General features: G+C 30.5%; 1 protein-coding gene across 2 annotated transcripts in view; it reads right to left on the bottom strand.

Annotated features, from left to right (window-relative positions):
* LOC145296844 (solute carrier family 71 member 1-like) overlaps window positions 1–20,182 on the bottom strand; it is a 243,893-nt gene that overhangs the window by 189,093 nt on the left and 34,618 nt on the right. The window contains exon 2 of one of the 2 annotated variants that reach the window (XM_080142966.1): window positions 17,391–17,426. The exons of the other annotated variant lie outside the window; for it this stretch is intronic. Coding sequence (XP_079999092.1) covers window positions 17,391–17,426 — 36 coding nt within the window. The remainder of the gene's footprint in view (window positions 1–17,390; window positions 17,427–20,182) is intronic. 2 annotated transcript variants of the gene reach the window in all.

Consider the following 20,182-nt stretch of genomic DNA (forward strand, 5'->3'; position numbering starts at 1 on the left):
ATTTGGTTGAACTCAGGAATCTGTACAGATTTTTAAATAGAACCCTTTATCTAAATCCTGGGGTTTAGCATGCTTTTGTTCTGTCAGAGGTTACGACATCGTTCAAAACATTGTAAAAATAACACTAAAGATGAGAACAGTAGTTCAAATAATACAAAATATATGATCATGTTAAAAAGAATACTAATATAGAAAATGTTAAACTTGAATTCAAATATAATAACAGAATGGATAGTGATATTTTTTCTAGTATTTCTGATGATTTAGGAGAATTTTATGTGTATTCTCCCATTATATATTCTGTGAGGTGATATTTTTTTTTATGTTTGTATGAAAAGTTGAAATATGGTTATTGATTTAAATAAGAGATGCTAAAAGTCAATCAAATCATCTTTCACGATGCAACAGGAACAAATACTATTTAAAAAGTTATATTATTACTAAAATATACAAATTTTGTTTTAAATTGTACACTCTATAATAAAGACTAATATGTATGTACTTGTATACAAATAAATATATGTACTTCCATCCTGTCACAAGTCAGCAACTAAAACATATGCCTTTATTCTAGAACCACAGACAAAACCATTTTTAGTAGTGAGGGGATGTGAGAAAGTAAGTAGTAATTCAAAAAAACACCTCACACGTACAGTGCTGCTAGGAATAAGTTCAGAAAGAACACTCTAGTGTTTAATAAAAAGTAATGCTTTACTTTAGGTGATCAGGAATAATAGTTCATTCATGAAAATTTAATAAATAACAAATGCTATATAACTGATGAAGCATTTGTTTCATTTTTGACAGGAAATCTACACAAGCAATTTAATATTGTGAAGTAGTCATGTGAGAGATCATAATTTCATGGTTAAAACAAATTTTAAAAAATTCTTTTTGTTGTTTTTTTAATACATGTTAAAGTTTTATTTTGAAACATCAGCATCACAGATCACCATACATCCCATAATGCACAAAGGAGGATACTCAGCAGATGCTTAGAAAGTGAAGCCAGACAAATCATAAGAAAATCCAATTCTTATTGCTATAACTGATACAAATTAGTGGTAGGACGATTAATCGGAATCGTTAATCGTAAGAATCGTGTATTTTAGGGGGAGGGGGGGATCGGAATCCCATCGTTAAAAAATACCTTAGATTTACGATTCTTTCATTATGATTCTCTTAGATTTTTAAGTTGAACTGTTCGTTTAAGGTGAGATTAATGCTGTCAAAAATTTATGATAAAAATGTTGGTACGTCTACACTTTATCGCCGAAAGTGGAGACGCCATTTTATTTCACACACCTGTCATTGAAATCCAAGGGAGAAATCAGTATTTTAAACTATGACCGAAGTTAGAAATAAATAACAAAAAAATTAAAGTAGATACTGGATATATTTTTATTGTTTTTATTTAATGTAACATGTTTATTCAGCTCAAAAAACATAGTGTTTACCGATGTATTGGAAAATTAAAAATGGCGCCCGACTCTCTTTGACACAGTAAGTTTGAGAAAAGGAATTAAAAAGAAAAGACTATACAAAATACTGTTAGAAACTCAATATGTCACCATGATATATATGACATATATTCGGTGGGTTTTTATTGTTACCTGTGCAATTTTCAACAGAAATACACAATTTTTGACCAATTCATTACTTTACAAAAGCCAACATATAAACTGATACATTGACTGAACATGAATTTTCATGCTTCCATTAGCAATATACATGGAAATTAAAACGCTTTGGATAATCACAGATTTCAAGGGGTTTCTGCTAAAATAGATATATTTTACAAACCAAAGCGCTTTAAGTTTTCAAGATACCATCGTTTTGTTCGGAAATGAATATACTTTCAAATGAATTAATAAATAATAATGTACATTTTATTTTTAAAAAGTTTTAAGCAAATAAAGTGATAAAAATGTTATCATAAAACGGCATTTTCAGTAAGATTTTGTAACGACCCCCCCCACCTTGATTTATAAATGTCCGTACCATGTTTGTAGTAAGAATTTTTTAATGAAATTTGGAAACTAGCCAAAAGGAATGTCAATTTTAATAGTTTCGGCTGTCTGAAATATATTTGACCACTCGTTTTTTGTTGTGTTAAAATAAAGATTTCAACATACCGAGTTTGCAAAAACTTTGAATGAAAAATTTCTTCGTACACCCACTTTTAAATAAAACAATCTTTTTACTGTTTATCTGTTGAAAGAATAATAGTATATTGTTTTCTCTTGTGGTACGTAGCAATTTAAAAACATGATATCAGGGAAAAAAATCGTTTTTAGTTTGAATGTAGTATTAGTAATAGCAGCAGCAGTAATGGCTTGGTGTAAACGGACGTTTTTTTTTGTTGTTGATTTTTATTCCAGATCGATTTTTTTTAATTGAAATTCTGGTTATAAAAAACATTCCTTACATGTTTAATTAGAGCTATTTTGTTAACCATATAAATATTTAAAAAAATTTGGATAGTAGTCAAATTTAAAAAACATTGTTTCACTTTGAACAACAGAAAATGTGAAATATAATTTTTTTTTCTTTTTTTGCTTCACGTGTATATTTTTTTTAAATTTTCGTCTTATTTTTTCAGCAGATTATTATTGAATGGAAACTAATCTACCCGATTATAAAAAAAATGCAAAATTGATATTTAAATATTTGTCGAAGAAGCAACAAAAATAGAAAAAGACATTAAATGTAATTAAAAAGAAAAGTCAAATCCATTCATTTTCAATTTTGGCAAAAAGTTTTTTGCTATTTCTACAGTTTGTCACCGAAAATAGAGATGCCTTTTTTTTTTATCGGACACCTGTTGTTAAAATCAGAGGGAGAAATCAGTATTTTCAACTATGAGCGAAGTAGGAAATAAATAAAAAAAATACAAAAGTATTTTATTAAAATTGTATTTTCTTAAAGAGACTTCAATAAATGTCTTTACAATTATATTTTGATACATGTTTATACAAGAAATATTTTGGTTTTCAAATGCGCTCACCCAGTTTAAATAATTATGAATATGTCATTTTCATTTTCTGTTTTTAATAATATATATATATACACGTTTCATGAAAAACTTTCCCGTTTTTCCATTTTAAGAACTGTAGAAGTACCCTTCTTTTTTTTTTCTTTTTTTTTTAAATATTTAAATAGGTGGGACAAAAAATATTTCGTACTTTACCAAAGGTCACGTTTTCTGAATAACATTTATTTTTGACTGTTTGTTGTAATTCTTGTAAAGTTTCACAATAGATGTCAAACACTCTTAAAAAAAAAAAAAAAAAAAAAAAAAACTTGCTTAATCTTACGTCTAACCCTAGGTACAAGTAACAAGCCTCCTCCTAAAATCTTAGCCCTAACAATAACACTACGTCCAAGTGGCAGAGCTCCTCACCAAACAAAATTCCTCGTTAAACTACATAAGCGTCAAAAAGAAGACTTGGAGAAAAATATGCATGATTAATCACCCATAAAAAATAAATTGGTCAAATGTCCTAAAACGCTAGAATGGTTTTGAAATGGTGAATTATTTTACATTAAATTTATGTGAAATCAACCGTCACTCTAAATTCTAAAAGAATTTGCCTTAGCCCTATTATTAACCCAAAGTCAGAGTGGCAACCTCCCCACCTTCTCATAATTGCACAAAGACCCTCTTAAAACCACACATAATCGCCTTTTAGAAAAAAAAAAAAAAAAAAAAAAAAAAAAAACAAGCTCCCAGGATTTATCTATCAAAAAAAAAAAAATAGGTTAACTGCCCTAAAACGTTGGAATGGTTTAAGATGAGAAATCATTTACATTAAATTCCAAAATAATTTTTGTTTATCTTTCATTAAAGTTTTTCAAAATGTTCTCACGTAATTGTCTACAAAGGTAGAATCACATATTTTGGAGAGGTGGTCAGATGGGGTGTGGGGGTAACAGAAGGTATTAATCTACATTAATATCAAAGAAATATTGCAATATATTCATTTTTAAACAGTCCTAGATTTAGATTTCAGTTTTTTGTGCATAAAATGCATTGCAATTCAGCTTTGAGTTTTCTAACTTCTTTTCTTTTAATGAATACATGGCATTTTTAAGGAATTGCAGCATATTTATGTGCATTTACAGCAGATTATTTGGAAACCATTAATTTCCAGAGATTTTCAGTAGCATATTCTGGTTTCTTGCACAAAAATACACTTATATAGGAAAGTTCATTGCTTAATCTTGTGTTTTAACAATGATATAGCATTTTTACTGAAAAAGTAGTGTAAAAAATGACGAAACGCATATGGTCTTAAAGAGGGAAAAATATCCAAACGTGTGAGACACAAAAATAGTCATAACTTCCTTAATTTTAATAGGATTTTAAAAATTTAAAAAGATTCTTTCTTAGTTTATCAAACTCTTTCTATCTATGCCATTATTGAAATATTTTAAGCCATTTTAATTTTTTCATGTGTATTGCTACTTTCATTATGTGCTTCTTGGCCATACGTTTCTAACGAGCCCTCAACCACTTTCCTATGTCAATCCAAACTGAAATAATACCTATTTTAACATTTCTCTGAATTTGGTAAATTTCGGTAGATTCGCAACATTTTGCAACAACCAAAATAGGTCAATTTTGTCCCAAAATTGTTTACAGAGACAAATATCAGTTAAAATCTAAACTGTACCCAAGTTGATTATATGCCTCAAAAGTCTTGAAAAGGTCTAATAAAAGTCATTTGTGATGATGCTTCACCTCTATTTCGAAACATTGGCCATCTGAACCACTGAACATTTAATGCATTTTCTTTTTAATTTAAACTAATTATTCGCAAAGTAAATCACAGCTCAATTTCCATCCTTAAATATTCAAAAGATTATTCAAAATTGAAACTGGATATTTTATTTTCATATCCTTGGTAAAATGCAATAATTATAAAAAAAAAATAATAATCATGGTATGCAAATCAGCAAATCATTCAAAATAGTAAATTTGTTATTGCAGCTTGGCTTAAGTATATACCTCTTCCTTCATATAGAGAAGGTTTTTACATGTACTATCCACTTTTATACAATTTTTGACTATAAAAAAAAAGTGTAGCATCTGTTCTAATAATAGAATTCATTTTTACTGTTTTCAGTTAGTGAAGGAGAGGGTGGGGCACTTCTAGACTAAGAATTTATTTTTGTCTCAATCCAGAGTGGCCTTTTGCCTCACATTAAAAACCGATCTTGTGGGAAAATAAACTTCCCATAACCAGATTTTGGTAATATACATAACATTAAAAATATATAAACTTTTCTTACAATGAAAATGTTTGAAATCAAGTTTCAACAAGTAGTCTACATCTGGAAAAAAAATTCACTGGATATATTCATGTGAGCTAACAGATCCATTTCAGAATGAGTTATGAAAAAATAAAGGTTGGTCTGAGTACGTAGTTATCTTGCCAATAACCGGGCTTGGTCGTTAAAAGTGCAAATTTTATAGCACAAAAATATGGGAGAAAAGAAGTGTTATTTTCATCATTATTATTCGTTTGCTTTATCAGATAGAATAAAAAGACTATTTCAAAGTGAGAAGTATATTTAAACATTCGAATGTGAGTGTGTGATAGCTGCAAACTACCATTGCTTGGCTAATAAGCTTTCAAGCAAAAATCATCACGAAACATTTTTAAGATTTTGCACACAAATCCAACTCTATAATCGATTATGACAGTGACACAATAAGAAAAGCAAGTTTACATTATTGGAAAAAACAATCACCACAGATGTTATATTAGTTTCCTCCCTTTAGATCTCTGCCTTAAAAGAGTGAAACTTATATCTCTCCTGGTATTCTTCAGACACCAACTTGACAATTTCTATATCTGAACACACCCATTACATATACATAAGAAAAAAAAGTAAAATGATTAAACACTCCATTATTTTATTAACACAGAAAAAATTAAAAGGATGAAAACTAAGAATAGTCGGAATGTGCTAAAGATCAAATACAGACCAAGAATCATCCCTAAAAAAATGTGATTCCTAAACATTAAATTACCTTTTTATACTACACTTAAAAACAACTGTGCATGTCTTATTTAAATTATGTTTGTCCAAGTCATGTATCATAAAAAAGGAGAATTTTGTTCTTTTAACCAAATATGGTTGGGTAAAAAATGTTTATTTTGACAGAAATACAAAAGAAATATCTAATACACAATTTATGATTTCAAAAAATTTAGGAGTCACACCCATGACCTTAGATTTTGTTGTATCTTGCTTCATAGATGGACATCATAAAAACTAAGAAATCCTGAAAATTTGAGCATATGTAACTCCAAGCAGTTGCCGATTTAGAGCATTTTTAGTTTTGCATAAATCGCCAGAGATGTGACATTTTAATTACATTTTTTATTACATTACATTTTTGGGAGTATTTTTTTTTTCATTTTATTTTAATCAAAGTTCTCAGAAATAAAGCAGTCCCATTCCAGGGGCTAACACTTGATATCCATATGAGATACATACTCGAATATTCCATTAAAGTTCTTCTTTACTTCTCAAACACTGAGTTAGTAAAGAAGTTAGAACAATTTTCCTCTCCCCAATTGACTATTTAAATATGTAATAGTATACATTTCTTTTGGTCTTATTGGATTCCAGAATAAGACTTCTCCTTGTCTGGTGGAATATCCAGCTTTGTGCTCTTACTTGGGATAACATCATTTGGAGAAGGTGCATCGCTCCTAGGAAAAACCAGTGTTGGTTAGCCATATCAACAAGATCTTATTTGGATCGCAAATACCACATAATTTTAAATATTTAGTCAGAGTTGTAAGTAAAATTATCCTCATGCCAGGTTTTACTAACAAATCCCTGTACAAAGAGAGATTTTGGACACTTGAGGATAGTGTCTAGTAGGCATTCAAGTTCTCTCTATATACAGGTTTGAGCCTGCCATCACTTTTTTTTTTTTTTTTTTTTTGCACAAAACACACCTCCAAACACCCAGGCAATGCCGGGGATCCAGGCTAGTTCCTCAAAAGCCAGTGTCGGTAAGCCATACCAAGGAGATCTTATTTGGTCTGCAAATACTATATGATTTTGAGTATTTAGTCAGGGTTTATCTGTAGAAAAAGTATCCTCATGTCAAGTTGTACTGACAGTGTTTAGTAGGCAATCAACTTTCTCTCCAGAAGGCATTTAAGTTTGTGATCCTGAAAATTCCCTCAGGTAAGTTTACTGAGTCAAGGAATACAAAAAATGGCATCAAATTTGATCAGAAATTAAGCCTTTTAAGTGATTTTATCAGATTTAAACATTTTTCACATGTGCCCCAGGGTGAAGAATAAACTGAGGTTAGGGTTAAGATAGTACAGAGCTTTTTAGCAACATACAGGAAAATTAAAATTGCTAAAAATAATAATGGCATATAAGGAAAGAATTTTATGATGTACAAGAAATTTTTTAAATCTGACAAAAAACCAAGGAAGTTATAACTATTCTTGTGCCTTGCATGTTTGGATATATTTCCCTTTTAAGATTGTTTTTTTTCACATTTTTTACACTACTTTTACAATAAAAATGCTGTATTTTTTACTAAAACAAGATTAAACAATGAAATTTTGCTTTATTAGTATTGTTTTGTGCAAGGAATCAGAATATGGCACTGAAAATCTCTAGAAAGTAATGGTTTCCAAGTAATCTGCAGTAAATGCACATATATATGTTGCAATACCATAAAAATTACATGTATCTATTAATAAAAAAAAAATTCAAAGTTGCATTTTATGTACAAAAAAAAAATTTAAAAATCTAATACTAAGACTGTTAGAAATGAATATATTGCAAGGTTTCTTTGGTATTGTAGATTAATACCTGCTAAATCAGCCCCCACCTACATCCCCAAAATATGGGGTTTTCCCTTTTTTTTTTTTAAGCAATTACATATACCCACTTTGAAAAAGTAGGCAGAAAGTATGAGACATTTTGTTAAAGAATCAAGTGCTGTCTAATGGAATAAACACATTGCATTAACCACTATTACATATATTAATTAGATATAAATAGTGGTTTTCATTCGAAATTATTTTTTAATCCAAGGACATGGGTGTGAAACTTCTAAATTTTGGGATGATTTGACATGGAATTATCCTTATATACTAGACATGCGTGTAATTGTTTTCAGCAAGGTTCAAATTGAATTTGTACTTTTAATTTATTTAATTTAGCCTCAGTTAACTTGAGTCTATTGAACTACTTAGCCATCACTTGAAGTTAAATTTTTTATTTAAAAAGTTAAAATCTGGTATCATTTTACTACTACTTTCCCATTCAAGGCAAAAACGGATAGCCAATCTAGTTTAGAATAATGATTGGAATTTAAATTCAATCAAAACTGAAATGTACACTAATAAAAAACAAAATCATTTTTACTTACTCAGCAAAGAGATGTTGGCAACAATTAGAATGTTGCAACATTGTAACAAATAAAGTTACGATGTGATTAGCTAATCATTTATGATGATTAGCTAATGGAAAGAAGTGTGCAAATTTGAAAGTTCCTCTTACTAAAGAAAATGTTAGACCGGATATATAGTATGAAACTGGTGGAATAGATTTAAATTACAACTTTCAGGTGTAAAGATTACCGGCGGAGTTTTTCAATAATTGACTGGCTAATCAGTATCAAATATTGAGGTACCAATTCTATTGATCTAAAGTCAAGAATTTAACCATATTTTCTTTATATTAGATATACATACACACAGTGTCTAAGTTTTTTTTTTTTTAAGCAATATTAACTAGAAATGCACACATAGAAATATCATGGTCTAAATTGTATATGAAAACCCAAATAACACAAATTGGAATTAAGTAGTTAGCATTTGGGGGTTAAAGATTATTTGACGAATCAAAAATGGGAGTTGTTGATAAGATTAAATAGCATGCTATGGTTGACATAATCGGAATTGGTCACAAAGGGAGAAATTTCATTATAGATTATAAAAAATAAATGCACCTTATAAAAGCATAAACAAAAGATGACAAGCCAATGGCAAAAAAAAAAATAATAATTCTGAAGACCTCAAATGTGAGATAGGATCAACCAATAAGTAATGTTTGTATCAGTTTAATACTTGACTCAAATCAATTTGAGTTAAGTATTAAAAATGATAGAAGAAAGAGTATATTACATTTTGATAATGTTGAAGCTTTTATATGAAATATACTGTAGTTATTTTTAGTATAGGATGAGTAATACAAGTTTGTGTTAATGTACAAAGATTTTTTTAAATATTATATATCTAATATATGTACACACAAGACCTGTGATCGAGTAGGTCATTCAGAAGTCGGCTTGGCAAACAATAGTAGATGATATGTTAATCAAAACATAATTCATCAGTATTGTGCATCCTTAGTTCTCCTTTAGAAAATGAGCTGGTAGCATTTTAGGACATAGCAAACATCTTCATTACAATGATGGAGGTAGGAATAATCATGTGTCGTATAGCACATTTTGTGAAGATCATTTAAAGGTTGCAAAAGCCACTTAAGAGAATCTTAATAGCAAGACAATGCAGGAAGTAGTCATTAATCAGAAAGGTTAACACATATCTTATATAAAGTGACAGTTCCCTATTTCATTAGTTGGTATAGCTTAATAAACAAAAGCTATGTACAAAAATCTATTTAGTCAGTAAGATACAGAAAATATTCATTTTTGGTGGTAAATGAATTTTTTAAACATTATTTCCTATCAATTTTTATCTTTTTATAGTCTGATCAACTGTTTGACTATTAATGTCATATACTCAGTTGAAGTAGAAAACACTTTCATATTCTTTCTGCTACTCAAATCATTGTATACCAATTTTATATCAGATATTTCTTTCCAAATTTACTGTTTAAAAATCATAAGGCCAGCAAATATATACTCACTCTGGTTGCATATTTTTGATAACCTGGAAGAATGATATAGTGAGTGAACATGTCCAAAAGAAGGAGATAATGATTGAGATGATATAATGCAAGTGGGGGCATTTGTCATAACAGAATCAATCCTTCCACGCAAACAGAAAATAGCATGGAAGGATGGTATCATGAGAAACAATCATACATCCCTAAAAAAAAAAAAAAAAAAAAAAAAAAAAAAAAAAAAAAAAGGGGGGGGGTACTTAAGATCACCTCATAAAAGGAAAAGATAATGCCTGCAAGTATGATTTCATAGCAACAGAACAGATACTACATTACCTTCCCTCCCCCAAAAAGAGGATAGTTCTTAGGTAGATTTCCATGAGACAACAGAACAGATACTGCATTACTTTCTTTCCCAAAGGATTACCTCCATCACCTTAAAGAGGAGGTAATTTTGGCAAGACAATCTTATAACAGAACCAATACTACTACTACTACACTACTTCATTAAAATATAATACAATAGATGAAATCATTTTTTATGCCTAACCATAAAACAGTTTTACTGTCTTAGTCTTTGGACTAATATTGCCTTTGTAAAAAAAAAAAAAAAAAAAAAAAAAAAAAAAAATCCAAGCGTAGTACTGTGCTATTTTGTTACATTGTAAAGTTTTTCTGTATAGCAAATAAGTAAGTCAAAGTGTAGTATTTGTTCTCAGCAATAGTGATATCAGACATTTTACTATCAACGAAAATATTGTGTATGTATAAGAAAGGTACTAGTGCAAAGAGTGATCCGTGCTGAAATAACATTATTTAAAAAGCCATTCTTAACATGGGGAGGGGAAGGTGTTTTGTACCTATTCTATACAATTGAATAAAAAAACAAAACTTTCATTAAACTTGGAAATACGATTTAAAAAATGGCGCGCATCATTCTCTGCACTAGCACCATAAGAAAATATGTAATGCAAAATTACAATTGTATATTACAGAATATTAACTTATTAGAAGTCATTTATAAAATAACTATGCAAATTAAAATCAAACACGTGTTTGTGGATATCTATAGTCCATTAATATATATATATATATATATATACACACACACCGGTCCTTGTCAGATCAACAAAGTTAAGTAACATTGAGCCTGGCTAGTACTAGACGGGTGACCATTTGACAAATCTAGGTGTTGTATGTACTTTCTGCTAATCTCAGCATTGTTTCCAGTCGTCCTGAACCTCCATTTGCCATTGGTATTTAACAACACCGACTCAGAAAAGATGTGGTTGGAGATTGCGCAACTCTTGCCACAAAAATCCCATATGCAGGCACCCTTACAGTGGGTATCCATAGTCTATCAAGACTGAAAGAGGGCTACTATATATATATTTTAAAAAAATCTAATGCACCATTGAAATAAAAACAACCTACTATATACATGTTTGGATATTGCTATAGTTAGATGTTAATAAAAAACGTTTGCATTTAGATATTAGTAAGATCATCTATCTAAAGAAAATACATGACCCCTAAAAGGGTCTGCACACTGGTTTAGTGAAGCAAGGATGTTCAAACCCACTGCATTCTCCTGTGCAAACACTGCTCAACTTCAATAGCAGTAAGTCCAAGGCAACTGAAAACAATACCAGGATAAGTAGCAGATGGTTTGGTTTGGTTGTTTTTTCGGGTTATTTAATGCCAAATCCAATAGTTAAGAAAAAGGTCTAAATCTTTTTACTCTCAAAAAGGAGAGTATTTGATCAAAGTGGTTGTTTTCGAAGATGTTCTTCATAGTGTTGGATTTAAGATACTGTTTTCTAGTATTATCAATGGCTCTACATTCCACGGAAATGTGTTTGATGGTGCAAGTTTTTGAGAGAATGGGCATTGTGGTTGTTGCACTTCTTTCAGTATGTAGGAGTGTGTGAGTTTTGTAGGACCAATATGAATTCTAGATATAACAGCTTTTTCTTGATATTCTAGTAGTTGGTTTCCATTCTTCCAGATTGAGTTGAATTTAGTATAATTTGTTGTTCATGTTGTTGTTCCATTGTTGTTGCCATTTTACATGAAATAGTTGATTTTGGGTTTAAAATCAGTACATGGAATGTTTATTGTTGCAGGGTTCAGGTTTAGAGCTGATTTGACTACTAAGTCGGCTCTTTCATTTCCTTTTATTCCGATGTGACTTGGGATCCAGCATTTAATTATTTCGTTGTGTTTAGATAAGGAGTCAATTCTGTTTAGTATTTTGGTGATTAGAGGGTTTTCGAGTTTTGTTATTCAGTGATGTTAGAATAGAAAGTGAATCAGAGTATTAGGAATTTCTTATGTTTATTTTTTTCTAAAATGTTGAGAGTTAGGTCAATGGCACATGTTTCAGCAGTAAAAATAGAGCTTTCTGTTGGAAGGGCCTTTTTTAGGGTGGTTTCATTCAATATGGCAGCCCTCAGTGAAAATGTATACATAGTCAGGGTATTTCAGGAGGATATCACAGGCTTTCAAATATTCGTCCCAGAAATTTGTGTAGTAACAGTCTACAGTGGGGATTACTGTTTTTCTGAGTTTCAGTGTAGAGTCATTGTGAAGTTTTCTCTTGTGACAGAAATTAACGCATTTGGTTTTGATTTGGAAAATTTATATCCATTTTCCGTTTCCCATTTGTCTAATCTATTTATTTAAGCATTGTTGGAGTTTGCATGGAATGGTGTGTATATACTTTGATCTGCAATATACTATAAGGTCATCTACATATTAAGATTCCTCAACGCCAGGGTCCAAACATTTCACTATGCTATTCATTTTTAATATTGAATAGTGTCGCGGATAATATGCTACCTTGAGAGACTCTCTCCTCCTGGTTTCCGAGTAAGCAGATCCAATGCAGACTCTACATCTGCGATCAGATAAGAATCCTTTCATAAATTGTATGAATCTGCCTTTTAAATCTACTTTATGTAAGTTTCTCATTATTCCATATTTCCATGTAGTATCGTAGGCTTTCTCTAGGTTGAAAAAGATTGCTGATAGGTATTCATTCCTGATAAATGATTCCTTTATAGCTGTTTCCAGTCAAAGTAGGTGATCAGATGTGCTGCTTTTATTATGTAATCCATATTGTAGGTTGGAAATAAGATTGTTGAATTCTAGATACCAAACCAATCCGTCATTTACTATCCTTTCCATTATTTTGTACAAGCAGCTAGTTAATGAGATTGGTCTGTAGTTTTGTCGGTTCAAATTGTCTTTTCTTGGTTTTGGGATTGTTATTATTATAGTTTGTCTCCTTAAGTCTGGGAATTTGCCTTCTGCCCATAATTTTTTTGCAAGTTCTTAGTAGTAATTTTAAATGATTCTGTAGGGAGATAAGAATTCATAATGGGTTTCATCTGGTCCTACAGCTGCTTTGTGGGATCTTTTAATAAAATCTTTTAATAATGTAAGCAGTTTATTGTAATCCTCCAGATTTTTCGATTTAAAGTTTAGTTTGTACTGTTCGGCATTTTGTTTAATTGTTATAAATTTAGGGTTATGGTTTTGATTAAATGAGATTTGGGAAAAGGTTTCAGCTAGTAAGTTTGCTATGTTCTTTTATCAGTTAATCTGGAGTTATTTTTAAGATATTTAATTGGTATTGATTGATGTTTACCTGCAATAATTTTCAAATCATCTTCCATATTGTTCTTGGTTTTGTGAAGGAATTCAATTTGCTGACATCATTTTTCCAGCATTCTTTATTAGCTGCCTTTATTATTCTACGAGCTTTAGCTCTGTCTAATTTGTATTCCATCAGGTTTGTAGTTGTGGACTATTTCTGAAGTTTCTTCAGAGCCACTTTTCGCAATTTGAATTCCAGACATTTATCGTCGACCAGGGTCTGCTGTGTCTGTTAGATGCTGAGGTTTTTAAGGATGCATTCATTTACAATTTCTAGTAATGTTTCTGTGAAAAATTTTACTGTGTCATTGTTTGACTCTTTGTGATTCAACCTTTGTATAGTTGCCAGTTGGCCTTATTTAGCATTCTTTTCATCAGGGAAGTTTTTCACTGTTGAATTTTAGGTTATTAAGTATTCGAAAATGATCACTGCAACAATTGTTATCACATACTTTCCAATTAAAGTTCATATACATCTATGGATCATATAAGCTTAGGTCGATGACTGAATGATTTCCGCTAGTTGGGTTGATAGGTGTAGGTGCACCATCATTGAGGAAGCCTATATCATTTTCGTCAAACTCTAACATTTCGCCCTTTTTCTTTACATCTCTAAGAGGTTATGACTTGAAGTTTCCTAATAGAATTAAAGGTTTAGGTAATTGGTCAATCAGTTTCTTCAATTCGTTTTTATCCATGCCACATTTGGTGGGATATATAGAGAGCATACCATCATTGTTTTATGTAGAGTGGTCTTAATGGCAATTGCTTGGTTGTTATGTTTATTTTGCTGTAGGGTATATCATTTCAGATTAGAATAGTTACTCCCTCAGAGGACCTACACCCAGAGTTATGAACATGATTAAATATTTGATAGTTCTGAATATTGATGTTGTCTTCTTGTTTCAGGAAGATTTCTTCAAGGTAGATTATGACTGGGTTAAAGAGGAAAATAAGTATAAGGGGTATAATTTGATTTTATTCCACAACAATTCCATAGGATGATTTATCCATGAATTGATTATTATTCCTCTGTATATTTTGGTGCTTCTATTATCTTTCTCGCTTCTTCTATGTACTTGCAAATGTTCATCCACTTCCACATTTTGTATTATTTTAGGTTTTTGGTTTGGTACTTCATTTGTGGTATTTCTGGTTTGGATCTAGATTGGGAGCGTTGACGAGATTTTTTCATCTCCAGGCTTTTTGGTTTGTTTTTATTTGGGCTTCTTGATTTTCTGTCTTGGGTATCTTTCTTGGCGTCGATTAGTTAGAATTTGTTTTCATCCTCAAACAGCACCATTTCTATTTTCTGTTTGTTATGTTAATTTTTTTTTTAGATTTTGTTTTAGTGGGTGAAAGATCCTTGGGTTTGATACTAGTATTTGGTAAGTTTTGTTTGGTTTGTAATATTTTCAGTTTCATCATTCTGGGATTGGGAATTTTCCTTTAGGTCTCATTCAATCAATCTAGTTAAATTTTCCTTTAATGTTTCTGCTAGCAATCTTAATTCTTTCATCAATTCAATCAGATTGTTTTGTGTCATTTCTTGTCTTGAAATAGAGTTATTTGTCACTTTAGTTATATTTGCATATGTTAGGGTTGGTTGGTTGGTTGTTTTTGTTTTATGGCATATCAACCCTTTTCGGGTTATTTAATGCCGAATCCAAAGATTTTGAAGAAAATTTTTTTTAATAGAATATATTTGTTGTTTTCTGGATATAGTTTAAGGTCATATCCAGGACCCATATGTTAGGGAGTCCGATGTGCTCTCAACTAACCTCCTCGCTTCGAGGTAGGATAGATTTTTGGTGTGTTTCATTGTAGTTATTTGTTTTTTCTTTTGAGTCAGCTCCATGTTTTGTTTACAGTTTGCAAATTTTAATGGCATTTTATAATTAATGTGTTCTCCAATTTCACCACAATTTTTAAATGCTGGTGGTCTGGTGCATCAGTCTCTGAAGGCTAAATTTATGGCAATTATGACATCGCAAAGTGTTAGTATATAAACTTCTACTTTTTCTATTAGATATCCAATTTTTATTTCAGTAGCAGGTTTGAAGTTTAGACTGTAGGTGTCCGTTGGAATCATTTGGTTGTTTTATTTTATTGTTACTCTTTGGGCGTCTACGATGCCTTGTCCCATTAAGTTACTTTTAATTTCATCTGGCGAGCAAAGTGTGAGTTCTGGGCTTTTTATGCCCTTTGAGGAGTTCAAAGTGGTATGAGGGTAAGCTTTTCTTTTAAGATTATGGATATTGTTTTGGTTAAGAAGTATAGTTGCTGAGAATTTATTGGGTACTTCCATAAGGAGTGTGTTGTTCCTTAGTTTTTTAATTGATGTAGTTTTTGTTATAGATCTATTTTTTTTTTCAATGATGAATGGGAATAATTTAGTGATTGGAATGTTGCTCTCTATTGACTAAAAAACAATGAATCTTGGAAATATTTTATCGTTGGTTTTGTTGTCGGATTCTGTGTACGAGCATTCTGAACTGGATTCAATATGAGGTCTTTTGTTTTTGTTGGTTGCCATGGGTTAATTTTTTTATATATTTCATCTTCCTTACCCCCCCCTTTATGCTCTATCTCTGGTTTGTAATTAAAAGTCAGACGATTTTCTGAGGTGCCTGAAGTTGATTTTATGTAAGTAAGTATTAGGGCTTGATGTGACTAGCCGATTGATCGGATTCGGGCTTCTCCGACCGCTTGTCCATTCCAGTTAAGAGCCAAAGTGGTGTGTTGGGAAATGGGGGTGCTAAACCCTGACCTTCAGTCATTCGACTGCCAAGATCCCATCCTAAAGCTTTACAAGTCTCCTTTCACAGCCAGCAGGTGGCTCCACTTAGGGACTTTTAACCTTTGCAGGGGGGGGGGTAGTCAGCATATTCTAATGCTCCACTGACAGTGCCACAGTAAAGGGGAAAAAGAGAAAAGAGAGGAAATATAGAAAAAGGGGAAAAAGGGCAGGGGAATATTTTTGTTTCTTAGTTTTGCAGAACATGATTGAGTTTTGCAAAAAAGGAAAAAATAAAAACATTTATGTTTGGTGCATTTTAGACAATCTAATCTGGTAACATCAGTAAAGTAGCAGAGTTGTCTTTCTCCAAGAAAAGTTGCTCTACAAAGACTTTAGAGTCTAGTCTACCCTACTATTTAACCTAATATTAGAGACAAAAAATGGATTTGTAAGTTTCCCAAGTCATAACAGTTAATAGCATTGGTTTTCCCATGGCATAACAGTTAATAGCATTGGTTCACAAGTTTTAAGTGATAGTCAAACTACAAGCAATAATAACTAAGAATAACAAATTAACAATTTTACCTTGTCATGACTGATGAAATGTGAATGATCTATATGCATAGATTAGGTAAAGACTTTGGCTTGAAATTCCATACACATTTCAAAGTCTGAAAAGATCCACTTGAAAAAATTTGGCAGTTACTTCTACTGAGGCAGGAATATAATAACCAGGATGAGAATAGAACATAGTAAAATTATGAAATAAAAATATTCTAATAAAAGACAAAGATTTAATTTTTATTTTAGGATTTATTGTAGAGTATATAATCGAGTGAATACTTATCGTTGAAGATTTAGGTATTCAGTTTAAATTTTTTTTTAATATATAAAAACTGAAAATAAAAAGTGAGAGACATTATGATCCCTTAAGTTTACAAAAGATAATTTTTAAAAAAATTGAAATTAAAAAAAGAATCCTAATAATTTTAGATGTTTTTGTTAGTGACACACAATCAACTCGATGTTTTAATTGGCGATTTAGTCAAGCAGTGTTTCAAGGAAAACAAAAACAAAATACATGTACCTCATTTACTTCACTCGAGTTTCTCTCTGAGAAGGGCTTGAAAAATAAAAATAAAACAATTACATAAATACCAGAAAACCTATTGCAAATACAAATTACTTTTTGGGTTTGAACTTTTTGAAATGGGAATTGATAATTTGTATTATTTCAGACTACTATTCTTATCTTGAACATAAGGCACAACGAAAAAAGGTTTTAAGTAAAATCATTTCTAAGTCACAGTCTTCTGGAGGCTAAAGGTTGAATTCGCATTTTAGAATTAAACTACAAATAAAATAACACATGAAAGTCAGTGATTACACCAACCAAAACATTGTGAAAATAAGATCCAAGAAGAAAATAGTATTCCAAATACAAATGTAGTTTATTTAACTTTGTGTGATTTTTTGGGATTTTTTGCCGGGTGGTTTAGACAGAATTATTTATAGTACAACCATTTTGTTTTAACTATAGCATCATATGTCTATCATCATGGGTGGATAGAGACAGTTCTTTTCAAAGACTATCACATCACAAATTACTTTTATTCTAGGTATAGGAATCAGAATTTTGTAAAAAGCAGAAATCAAAGCAGCAATTCTTAATTGAAGAGTTGTGGAAAACAAAAGATCATTTTTTTTTTTTTAACTAGCAAGCCACCAGGCATTGCCCAATCATAAAATACACTTGGTATTTTAATTTATACAGATCTTATATTTATTATAGAGCCAATACTCTATTGATTATCATGTCGTACCCAATATATAGTAGTGATTTTGAAAGTTAAAAAATTAAAATATGACTTTGGTACCATCAGTTAGAATCCAAACGAAAACATAGCTCTCCAGCATTATTACCATCCACTGGCTATCATGATACATGCGTGAAAAGTACTTAACTAATTCAAATTTTATAACAAAAAGAAATAAATTGTTTTATTTGCTAATAATTTCAAACAGCAGCACTTGGCAATCAGTAGTTTTCAGCTTTGTTGATATGAAGTGTTTTTATTTTAAACAAGTCCTTGTTTAAATGTTAATAAATTATTGAAGAATAAATAATTAACATATTTAATTTTTCTTTTCATCACATCACAAGTAAAAATATTCAATGGTTGAGAAAATAAATGTCTTTATCAACCGTATGGAAAACTAAGCTGGCCTAGTCAATTTTTACACTAAGTCACCAATGTGGGTTATTGTTGCTTGCTACTGGTTGAAAAATGAATGCTTTCTGAAATATTTCTACTCCAAAATTCTTATGTGTGCATTCAAACAAAATGATACATACATGAAAAAATAAAGGTTTTTACACTAACTTGTGCAGGTTTGAAATCTTTTTAGTGAAAATTGTTTAAGCTAAAAAAACCTGAACTTTAAGAGAGTGGTCCAAACCAATTCGCTTAGGACAAAAACTAAGATTAAGAAAATACTTTATTGTAACGCACATGACACTACGGTGTAACACACATAACAAATACCTTAATTCTCAGGGGTTCCATGAATAAAAATTTACCAAAAAGACTATTGTAATAAGTAGAAGAGTTCATAAAAATTTAGAAAACACATTTTTTATAAAAAATAAAAGATAAAATTTGTAGAGTTTAAACATTGTTTAACAATGGTTAAAATATCCTTCCCGTCTGAATGTAATGCACGTGACGCTAGAAATAAGACTTATAAAAAAAAAAAAAATGATCATAGGTATCGACTTTCTTATGTACTACATGAAAGAGTAATGCCTTAAGACTAGACAATCCAAAAAAGAGAAAGAGAGTAAAGTATTATAAGGGCGATTTTAAATAAATGTTATCGCTGAAAACCCTTCTGAACTAACACACGTGACATGGAATGACCCTATATATCAAGTTTCAAAAATTGACAGTTTGGTAGAGATCATTCAAGACACACAGACAAGGCCACTTATATATATATATATATATGAGAGAGAGATTTTAGATCAAAACACTTTGCCATTATTTTTTTTTAAAGCAAAATTATGCACAAATTAGAACTTGAAATATCTGAGTAAGCTTTCATCCAATTTAAGAATATTTATGTTGTTTCAGCTATGAATATTGGAGGTGATGCAATTTATTAAACATCTTAATGATATAAGGGTGAAAACAAATATAGTAAACTCAACAATCAAACTATAACAAAAAATTTTGAAAATACTTTTTAATTTTAAAAGAGGTTTAAAATGTTTACATTTTTTTGTATTATGGTGCATATTATATAGCTAGTCGCATAAAGATCTGATCATGAATTAAATGCATCAGTGCAGCTCTAATTTTGTTAAATGCTGATATAATTGGTCATGGAGGTGTGTTATACATTTAATAAAATGTTAGCTCATACCAATGAGAAAAACTGCAGATTATTATGATATACAGTTTTACATGTTGGCATGTGTTGGAGACAAACATATTTGAAAATGGTTTTAGTAAAGAAAAAAATATTCTTGCATATTTTAATTGGAAACATTTCCTGCATATTTTTGATGCTCAAAGATCTATACAAAAACAAGGTTCAGATTTGTTAAAAATGAAAAAATATGATGCTTATATGACTATTACTCCAAGCAGGTAGAGCTGACTCTTACCAATAACTGAAACACCTCACAAATTACTTCTGAACATATCCAACATTGTGATGCTGAACCACAGCTCTTCCTATGATCAGATTTCATAATAAAAGAGGTAGTTACTAATGTTAATATTGTAAATTCTTTATTAAAGTATTAATTGGCATCCAGGTTTTTAAATTATTTAGCCTTTCAAATTCTCATGTATAATGTTTTGAAAGCGTATT

The sequence above is a fragment of the Euprymna scolopes genome, chromosome 17 (assembly GCF_053919585.1).
Source record: "Euprymna scolopes isolate OS-2025 chromosome 17, ASM5391958v1, whole genome shotgun sequence".
NCBI lineage: Eukaryota > Metazoa > Mollusca > Cephalopoda > Sepiida > Sepiolidae > Euprymna > Euprymna scolopes.